The sequence below is a fragment of the Syngnathus scovelli genome, chromosome 14 (assembly GCF_024217435.2).
Source record: "Syngnathus scovelli strain Florida chromosome 14, RoL_Ssco_1.2, whole genome shotgun sequence".
Taxonomy (NCBI): Eukaryota; Metazoa; Chordata; class Actinopteri; order Syngnathiformes; family Syngnathidae; genus Syngnathus; species Syngnathus scovelli.
The window spans coordinates 5,339,150-5,348,741 of record NC_090860.1 but is presented as its reverse complement, the minus strand read 5'-3'; the positions used below and the strand labels follow the sequence as shown (position 1 = coordinate 5,348,741).

General features: G+C 46.9%; 2 protein-coding genes across 7 annotated transcripts; one reads left to right on the top strand and one right to left on the bottom strand.

The window, feature by feature from the left end:
• Positions 1 to 172: 172 nt before the first annotated feature.
• On the bottom strand, positions 173 to 3,103 carry ckba (creatine kinase, brain a). Its single transcript, XM_049739964.1, has 8 exons — positions 2,936 to 3,103; positions 1,905 to 2,106; positions 1,664 to 1,818; positions 1,449 to 1,581; positions 1,045 to 1,216; positions 853 to 976; positions 556 to 745; positions 173 to 474 (listed from the first exon to the last, which is right to left on the bottom strand). The coding sequence occupies exons 2-8, from the start codon at positions 2,095 to 2,097 to the stop codon at positions 296 to 298; spliced, it is 1,146 nt and encodes a 381-aa protein (XP_049595921.1). The 5' UTR covers positions 2,098 to 2,106; positions 2,936 to 3,103; the 3' UTR covers positions 173 to 295.
• Positions 3,104 to 4,422: 1,319 nt separating this feature from the next.
• On the top strand, positions 4,423 to 8,337 carry trmt61a (tRNA methyltransferase 61A). 6 transcript variants are annotated; one of them, XM_049739968.2, is made up of 5 exons: positions 4,423 to 4,592; positions 5,185 to 5,365; positions 5,450 to 5,525; positions 6,311 to 6,577; positions 7,777 to 8,337. In XM_049739968.2, exons 2-5 carry the CDS (start codon positions 5,195 to 5,197, stop codon positions 8,073 to 8,075), a joined length of 813 nt encoding a protein of 270 aa, XP_049595925.1. In that variant the 5' UTR covers positions 4,423 to 4,592; positions 5,185 to 5,194; the 3' UTR covers positions 8,076 to 8,337. The 6 variants fall into 6 exon arrangements, with proteins under 6 accessions (XP_049595925.1, XP_049595923.1, XP_049595924.1 ...); XM_049739966.2 differs by having other exon boundaries at positions 5,188 to 5,525; XM_049739967.2 differs by having other exon boundaries at positions 5,185 to 5,525; positions 7,780 to 8,337.
• Positions 8,338 to 9,592: the final 1,255 nt, after the last annotated feature.

The window sequence follows — 9,592 nt, the reverse complement described above, 5'->3', positions numbered from 1 at the left end:
AAGTATTGGGACAAGCAAAAAGCTAATACATTGTGGAACTTGAGCAAAAGTCTACAAAATACAATTGAACAATTACTGTTGAGTGACAAGTTATTTGATTCCGGCCTGGGAGTAGAATAAAAATGTCCCAATAGTTTTGTCCTTAGAGTGCTTTTAACAAAAGCAGGACAAGTTCTCTTGGGAACAGATTTTATTGCAGATCCATGTTTGAAATACACACATGGGGGTAGAATGCATTCTGGGACAGGCGAAGGAAAGGAAAGCGGGCCACAATTCCGCCGCGGCCGAGGTATTCCTACTTTTGCGTCGGTGTTAGGTCATCAATGGGCTGGCCTTTCTCCAGCTTCTTCTCCATGTCCACCAGCAGCTTCACACCATCCACCACCATCTGGACCAGCTCCACCTCTGAGAAACCAAGACGGTCGGCGTTGGAGATGTCAAATACGCCGCCGACCGCCGCCGTATCCACGCCGCCTGCACACAAAAAGATGACCAAACATTTTTTTTTTAAGTCCGCAAATTTCATGTTTTTGATCCAAGTTCAGGGCAACCCACCAGTTCCTCGCTTCTGCAGACGAAGGCGCTTGAGGACCTCCTCGAACTTTGCGTGCTTGCTCATGTTGGGCAGCTTGACGTGGACGCCGGCGCGCAGGCCCGTCCCCAAGTTAGACGGGCACGTCAGGACGTAGCCCAGGTGCTCGTTCCACATGAAGGCGTGGCCGCGGTCCTTGAACAAACTCTCAATCTGCAATGCAAAAACCGCCGAAGCGGCACGGTGTTACTTTTCAGAAAGATGTTTTGCCATTGACCTCAAAGTGTTTTTCGAGGTCTTTGTAATGTCATGTCATTAACCTTGGTGAGTCCGGTGCAGAACCGCTGGAAGACCTCCTTCATGTTGCCCCCCTTCTGCATGGAGATGACCCGCAGGTGGTCCTCCTCGTTCACCCACACCAGGAAGGTCTTGTTGTCATTGTGCCTTTGACGCAATAGTCACACAAGGTCACTTGGGTGAGGGAGGAGTGGGGACTGGGGGTGGGTCCTCACCAGATGCCCCTGGCATCAGGCCAGTCACGGGCCATCCCGGACGCCAGCAGCAGTGGTGAGACGGGCTTGTCGAAGAGGAAGTGGTCGTCAATCAGCTGCTGCTGCTCGGCGTCAGTCATGTTCTTCAGGGCGTAGTACTTCCCCTTCAGGTCACCACTCAGCGACGCCAGAGCTGCAAAGTGAACTTTTTGTTACCACAGTATTTATGGCAATTGGGGGGGAGGAAATCAAAAATTTTCCGCCCCTCAAAGACTTTTCTTTAAGTGGCCCCAAGTGAAGATTGTAACGTTTTTGCTGACTGTGGACTCCACTGAATTTTTAAAGGATCATTGGCAAAATCAGGAGTAGTGTTGTTCCGCCTGCTGCCGCTAGAGGTTGCCCAGCACCAGCAGCATTCCTTATACCTTGGATGGAGAGCTCCTCTACTGCTCGGCGTTCACCGCGGCTGCAGTGCGGCGGCAGGCAGAATCCACGGATGCTACGGCCCGTTCGCACCCGAGAGCTCAGCACGTAGTTGGGGTCCAAGTCGTCGCCACCCTAAAAAAAAAAAAAAAACACACGTGAAACCATGCAAGCGCAGCGCCATTATGTGGAGAAGTGAGCATTTGGTGCAACTTACCTGGAGGTGGTCGGCGTTGAGGTCAGTCTTGTGCTTGTCGGAAGGTTTGTAGCCTCCGTGGCGGTCCTTGATGACTGGGTCCAGGAGCTCCTTGAACACCTCGTAGGTTTCCTCGTCGCCCGCCACGCAGCCCACAGTCATGATGAACGGATGGCCTGGGCGCACGACAAATCTGATTGGATAAGCTTCACCGGCATAGCTACACACCATCCACCATCCAAGTCAAAAGGTAAAACCTCACCAGGGTTGTCGACGCCAGTCTGGATGACGTCATCAAGCGTGAAGCCGCTGGGAGTCTTCCTGGCCCGCAGTTTGTCGTATATGTCGGGCGTCAGCACCTTGGCCATGTGGTTGTTGTGCTGGCTCAGGTCCGGGAACTCCTGCGCCGACGTGTAGCGCAGCTTCATCTCGTTGTGCGTGTTACCGAACGGCATGTCTGCACCCTGACCCGCCGGGAACGGAGGAAGAGAAAGAGGACATCTACACGTGAGCAAACCAGACTCATTGGCGACAAGGTAAAGCCAACAAAGAACTCGAGAACTAAAGAAAGAATCACTCAACGCACGACAAAGCTGGAGGAACCAAAACACTGTGCTGACCCCTGACTTGAATTATCTATAACTATCCATAGATGCCACAAGATGGCTGAGAAGCACCAATTATGGCCAAATGGCACGTTACCCACTTCAACATACACCATTGACACCAAGACACCACGAGATGTCACTAAAGAGAAACTTTTAGCTTTAGCCTGAACACAAAAGCAGCAAATAGGTGACTTTTCTGCACTCCCCCACCACCACACAAGGATTTTGTAGTGTCTTGAATTTTATGTCAGAACGCACATAGTTAGATTTTATGCAGTTTTTTAGCAGTTTTTTTTTTTTTTTTTACTAATCAAATTAGTACTGAGAATTTTCACTAAAGCATCTTGTTTGGCTTTAAGACTAAGATACTTGTCTTAAAAAAAATACACAATCTGTGGCAAATCCAATCTCCTCCTGCAGCAAAATGTGTTTCCTTTCAAGAGTCACAACCATGACAAAGTGAGATTCATGTTAATCTGGTTGCACGATTTGTTAATGGCCATTCCTGACAGACAACTAAGAGTACAGAACAGAACTTGGCTTGGAGGCGTGGACTGGCTGTGCTGTGAATCGATGCAATTCATTGTGTGTCCGATAATAGGCCAATGCACGTCATTCCATCATTCAATCCTTCAATTTTAGAAATAGCTCCTGCACGTGCATGCATACAAATCCAAATTCTTACCTTTGCTTTGCAGATATGCGGCTGATTAATACAACTACTAGCCGGGACGGATACGAAAATCCCTATTTTTCCTGCAAACGAGCCAAAACAAGCAACAATCTGGGTCCGACAAGAAGATACCCTCTCTTCTTCTCAGCGTCCGCGTAACGACGCCAGCTGACATCATCATTTATAGAGCCCCTTGCTCGATCCACATTGGACGAGGCTCGCACCCATTCACGTCGTTCGTGACACTGATTGGACGACGCCTCCTCGCCTGTTTTAAATGCGTTATTTGTCATAATTTGTGGTCAAAGTGGGCATAATAAAATACCACAACCGCGTAAGTAATTGTTTTGAATAAATTCATAAACATATTTTGTGGTTCAGAAAATGGATGACGGACGTCCGGAATAGAGAAAGCATTGTACTTCCAATAAAACCAAAATGATGTCAAAAATATTAAACTGATGCAATCAAAACATACAGTATGAATAAAATACTGTTTAGTAAATACTTTATATTTGTACGGAAATATAATCTTGCCTGAAATAGTGTCCTTTCTCATTCAATATATCGCTTTATGGACTTTTGTATATACTCAAATCATAAAATCACTAATTTATGTATGTTGCACAAAAAAGAATGTGGTCAAACATCATCCATTCTCTGTACTGCTTTGTCCCCAGGGGGGTCGCGGGCTTGCTGGAGCCTATACCAGCGGTCATCGGGCAGGGGACACCCTGAACCGGTTGCCAGCCAATCACAGGGCACACAGAGACGAACAACCCATCCGCACTCACACTCACACCAAGGGGTAATTTAGAGTGCCCAATCGGCCTATCAAGCATGTTTTTTTTTGGAATGTGGGAGGAAACCGGAGTGCCCGGAGAAAACCCACGGGGGCTCGGGGAGAACATGCAAACTCCACACAGTGAGGGTCGGAGGTGGAATCGAACGGGCACCCTCCTAACTGTGAGGCGGACGCGTTAACCAGTGCCCCATCGAGCTGCCTGTGGTCAAATATTCAAATTTTAATCAAAAGTTGACATTTTTGTTTGTTTTCTACGGAAGAGGATTGGGGGACAGTGAAGAAAAAAAGGGGATGGCAGGATTCTGACTTTTTTTCTCAGTTTCTCAATTCTGAGTCAGAAAGTGGGAATTCTGACTTTATTCCCAGAATCCTCACTTTAAAGTCAGAATTCTGAGGGGAAAAAAAAGTCAGAATCCTGTCACCCCCTGACATTTTAAAGTTTACCGTAGAATTCTTACTTTAAAGTCAGAATTCTGAGAAAAAAAGTCAGAATCCTGTCACCCCCTTTTTGTTTTTCTTCACTGGCTCTAATCCTCTGCCATATTACTACTTTATTCTTCCGTAGTTTTCCACTCGACAAGCAAAGAAATTCTAAAAACCACCTGCTATTTCTCGTAGCGGTAGACGTAGATCTACAAATGAGCTGCGCGATCGCATTTAGGGTCTTCCGTCCGCTCCAGGAAGTGTATTGATCTACATTATGCGTCTACCTCCGGTCTATTTCGCCCACCTTCCTGTGAACTCGCAAACACATGTGGCTATATGCACGTCTACATGGTTTCATGCTTGTAATAGTTGCAAAAAGTTATTTTTTCGAAGTTAGAGCTCTCTGTGAAAGGTAAAAGAAGCAGTGTTGTTGACGCGGTAAGTCCAGTTTTGACTGAATTTGGTTTTCCATTTTGCATTAGACAGGAAAGCTAACGTGGTTAGCACGGAAGTCATCGCGCATGCTCGCAATCTTACTTTCACTTTTTGGACCCATCCTGTCCCAAAAAGGAATATTTCCTGGTTTTGTCTTTGTTATCAGTTATTAATGTGGAGGGTCAAACGCATCCCTGCGTTATTATTATTATTAATCTAAATTTGACGTGTTGTAGTAATCCTAAAAAGTTGAAATTGGCCTCATAAATGCTCGAATTTGACGAATGCCTAAATTGTGAAGACGTTTAAATCTAAGTAGTGTAATCTTATCAGTTCAGCTCAAGGACTTTTTAAACACGTAATAGCTGATACCAATTTAATTTATCTCTTAAGTGACGTGATTCTGTCCGTTTGACCACCTTGTGTAAAGTTACCTCTCAAAAAATATACTAGTGTATTATGCACTAAAAATAACAACAAAAAATTATCTTAGGGTAGCAATTTAAACTCTGGCTGTGTTTTTGTATATCTTATTTACATGCAAATTTAGTGTGCGATAAAGTTGATCTATTTTTGTTTTCTGCACGTTTTACAGCAGCCGGGTCATGAGTTTTGCAGAGTATTCGGAGGAGATCCGCGACGGCGACGTGGCCATTGTGTACCTGGGCCACGAGTCCATGATGCCGGTGAAGGTGCGGCACGGGGGCCAGACACAGACGCGCTACGGCGCCATTCGCCACTCGGCCGATCTGATCGGCCAGCGCTACGGCGCCAAGGTGACTTGCAGTAAAGGGGGTTGGGTGCACGTGCTGCACCCCACACCCGAGTTGTGGACCGTCACGCTGCCACACCGCACGCAGATCCTCTACAGCACCGACATCGCCACCATCACGCTCATGCTGGAGCTCAAGCCAGGCTCCGTCGTCTGCGAGTCTGGTGGGAACTGCCGTATCGCCTTTCTGAACAAGCCACTGCTCAGTAATGACATTGTAGGCAAACCTGTTGCGTGTTTTGGTTAACACTAAAGATTTGGTCGTCCAACGTACTTGAGTTTGTAAACGTTAAAGATGGCTTCAAGGAGACACAAGCAATATTTTCTGAAATGAATGGATGTACGTTACAATTTGGGAAAATCTTGGAAGTGTTTTGGCTAATACTCACATTGACTCACTTCTCACATTGACTTCCACTCGCTATAATTTTTGCCTTTACTGGCCTGGTGGCGGCAGGGGCTGTTTGTGCACGTGTGTCATGGCGGTGCTTCATCATGTTGCTCATGTTTTGCCTGCTGATGAATTCAAGGTGGACGCAGGCGTGCAAATGTTAGTTGTCGCCTTGGCATCAAATTGCCACGTCACCTTGAGGCTGGTTGCCACAGAAACAGCCCCCCCATTTAGTTGTTGGGTTCATGACTTGGGTGGGGGGTCGACAATAATATTGGTCAGCATCCACTTTGAAGCTTCTCTGTCGTCATGGCAACCAAGGTCTTTTACCATTCAAATCGCTCGTCTGACACGTCGTAGTTTGACGTTTACGCAGTACGGAGTTCTCGTCTAAAGTTTTTCTCATCCCGCTAGTCTTGGTCGAAATCATTTTAATTTCACATTACTTTGTTTTACTCTGTCGTTTAGTGTTCCCATGTGAAGTCTGAAATTTTTCAGGATTCCTCCCAGCGTCTCACTCACAAAATGTGTTTTTTTTTTGTTTTGTTTTTTCCTCAGGTACGGGCAGCGGGTCTTTGTCTCACGCCATTTTGCGCAGCATCGCACCGACGGGCCACCTTCACACGGTGGAGTTCCACCAACAGCGCGCCCAAAAGGCAGAGGAGGAGTTCGCCGAGCACCGCGTGGACCACCTGGTCACCGTCACCTGCGCCGATGTCTGCAAGGACGGCTTCGGGGTGGCGGGCGTGGCTGACGCCATCTTTCTGGACATCCCCAGCCCCTGGGAGGCCGTGCCACACGCCAAGATCGCCCTCAAAGCGCATGGTAAGCACACGGTAAGACGATGCTAAGCTATTTAGCGTTGACATTCAACAATCAAGAGGCTTCAGCGTCAGACGATTCTGACGTTGCGTCATGAAACCAAATCTTTGTTAAAACGCTCTCGAATCTTTTGTGATAACTGAAGATTTTTATGACAAAAGTCATTGAAGACAGTCAAACGTCTTTTTGAATGTTCCTTGGTAAAAACATCAAAGACAGTTTTTGAAAACCGTCGCAGTGGGCAAAGCGAAGGCAGGAGGCAAGATGCTGGAGATGCTCTCGGCCCCTCTCGACTGCCTTTTATGGAGTCGCCGCCGCGCGACTGCAGCTCTCGTCTCGCATGTCCATAGAGAGCCGCGCAGCGGCAAGGTCACGTGACCGCATTTGCGTCCTCCCAAAAGTGGAACTTGGTAAGCAGACTGGCCCGTAAGCGCAGCAACAAAACAAAATCCGATTTTGTCTTCTTCACTTCTTCAGTTTCAGTTTTTAGCAGAATGCTTCAGTTTGCTGCTGGCAAGTTCTTCTCTGCTCTCTCTCTCGTTCCCTCGCCTAGCTCGTAACTCTTGTCGTGGTTTTGGCGAGCCACCCGACTTCCTTGTTTAGAATAAAGCTGCTCTCCATCAGGTCCTTGACATCCTAACCCCCCCCCCCCCCCCCCCCACTGCCCCACCACATTTTGCAATCCTTCCAGCCTCTTTCCATGATGCAAGCGCATAAAACAAATACGAGCCTAACAATGCGCCGAGTATGCTGTTGATTGGTTGCCCATTGAGCTTGTTTAATCATCAACCCCCCCTGTGGGTTGCCACAGAGACCATCCACTTTATGGCCGCTTCGCCTCATTCGCTCGTGGCTATGTGGTCCTCTCCTGAAAGGAAACAGCACCGAAGTTGCTGTCATATCACCCCTGGCAGGTCATTAATGCAGCTGTGGCAAACATGGCGTTACCTACGGCGCAATGCTAAATGTCGCGACCGCCACAGTGATGGTCAAGATGGTTAACCCCACCCCATTGCATGGCTTGCATTTGTAGTTTGGTTTTCTTTCGGCAAGCCCTTTTTATGTTTTCCCCCACCGGCCATGTTTCCAATAGCCATGCTAGCAGCGTCCTCCCCCCACACCGGCCATGTTTCCAATGGCCATGCGAGCAGTGTCCTCCAGTTTCATGATGACTTTAGGCTTTACGTGTTGTGTTTTCCCAGCAGGAGGTCGCGTGTGCTCGTTCTCTCCGTGTATGGAACAAGTCCAGAGGACATGCCAGGCTTTGTTGGCTCACAACTTTGAGGAGGTGGAAACCTTGGAGGTGGTGCTGAGAGTTCACGAGGTCCGCACCGTCTCCATGCCACTTCCCGACTTCGGGCCCGACGCCCCGGCCACCCCTCAGGCCCCGCCCCTTCCCGCCTCCAATCACGCCACCGTCTCCTTGAAGACGACCACGCCGCCTCGCGAGATGCCTGCCCACACCGGGTACCTTACCTTCGCCACCAAACCCAGAACATAGTCAAGTTTGCTGTTCAATAGCATTTTTTTTTTAAAGTAATAGATGGTTGCTTGCTTCAAGCTGACATTACAACTTGTCTCTTTTTTTTATTTATTTTTTTATACGTTTGTTGAAATTACTTCAGAAAACAAACATTGAGCAAAAAGGTTCTTGTTTTTAATAATAAAAAAATCATTTATTGTGATAAATATATATATATACGTATATGTGTATAAATGAGTTTTTTTTTATTCAAAATGTAAATAAAAAAATGGTTAAAATATTTTTCATTTTATTGGTTTTCACTCAGTTGAATGTTGAAAGATATTGGCTTTCTTTTATACAAAAATATAAAAAACACCAAGTAAATAGGTGACGACATGACTACTGGGAGAGCTTCTCCCTCTTTGGAATGTCCCGTTATTTATTTGGTTGTTAGTGCTTAGCGTTTACAAGCGTCTGTGGCCGTTTCCTAAAAAAGGAAGTTAACTGCCAACGGGTGCTCGTCAGACGGCAACGTTCTTTCCTTGGACATTTTATTGCTTCATCAGAATGAAGCGACCTGGCCGGCTGCAGCCTCTTACCACCGCCGCCACAAGAACGACACGGGGGCATCTTTGTGACCGGCATGCTACGAGAGACGCTAATCTCGGCCTTACTCACTACTGTGGGTTAAATAAAGAAACGTGCCTTATTTGGATCACAGACTCAGACGGCCTACTCGGAATCTTTACTGATTACTTCTGAAAGAAGAAGTGAATCAGTGGAAGATGGAAACTTGCAAAAGGAATAGACTACTTCCTGAGTCTGGTCCAGTCTACTTCCTACTTTCCTATTTATGATTGGAAAGTCACCAAACTGAACCATTTTCAAATACATTTAATCCAAATAAGTGTCAAACACATCAACATAAAATCAGCTGATCTTGGACGTAGGGATTCTTTGCCTCCTTAGTCAAACTAGGTGAAAAATCTGCTTTCAGCAAAGCGTATGTCATGATACCTCAAATTAAAGGCCATGACAGCAGCTTTCCCGATTTGTAACGATCTTGCCAACGTATCACGTGTGATGACGGCATGAGCTAAAATGGCGCATTAGCTTCTCTGCTTCAGAGCTTTGAAAATCTTTCAGGGCAAGCCTTTAAAATAGGACTTGTGAGCTGCTCATCTCGTGGCGCTAAGCAGCTTGTCTTCTGGAAGCCGACAAACATCCTGACCTCCGGTCGCACTGTCACATACTCAGGACACTTTATTAGGCACACCTGCTAACCCGTCAGTGACGTCAATAACAACCCAAAATATAACAAAGCTGTTATTCCTATCTGCTACCCAAAAGATAGACAACACAGTGATGTCATCATCGTGAGACACATTTCCGCCAGGCATTCCACTGAGGGTCATTGTGGTCCCTCGAGTATACAGAAGCATACGTGTGCGTGTGCAGCTAGTCACGTCTCCACTCGTATACTTGGGACGATTTTTATTGTTCTGAAGATCAAAGATCAACTTCACCGCTCCCTGCTGAGCACACCTCCAATT

Coding starts and splice junctions, on each gene's coding strand:
- ckba (XM_049739964.1), bottom strand. CDS start 2,097: ATGCCGTTCGGTAACACGCACAACGAGATGAAGCTGCGCTACACGTCG. Junction 1,217..1,448: donor AGAGGAGCTCTCCATCCAAG/GTATAAGGAATG, acceptor TTCACTTTGCAG/CTCTGGCGTCGCTGAGTGGT. Junction 475..555: donor TCTGCAGAAGCGAGGAACTG/GTGGGTTGCCCT, acceptor TTTTGTGTGCAG/GCGGCGTGGATACGGCGGCG.
- trmt61a (XM_049739966.2), top strand. CDS start 5,195: ATGAGTTTTGCAGAGTATTCGGAGGAGATCCGCGACGGCGACGTGGCC. Junction 5,526..6,310: donor CTCCGTCGTCTGCGAGTCTG/GTGGGAACTGCC, acceptor TTTTTTCCTCAG/GTACGGGCAGCGGGTCTTTG. Junction 6,578..7,776: donor GATCGCCCTCAAAGCGCATG/GTAAGCACACGG, acceptor GTGTTTTCCCAG/CAGGAGGTCGCGTGTGCTCG.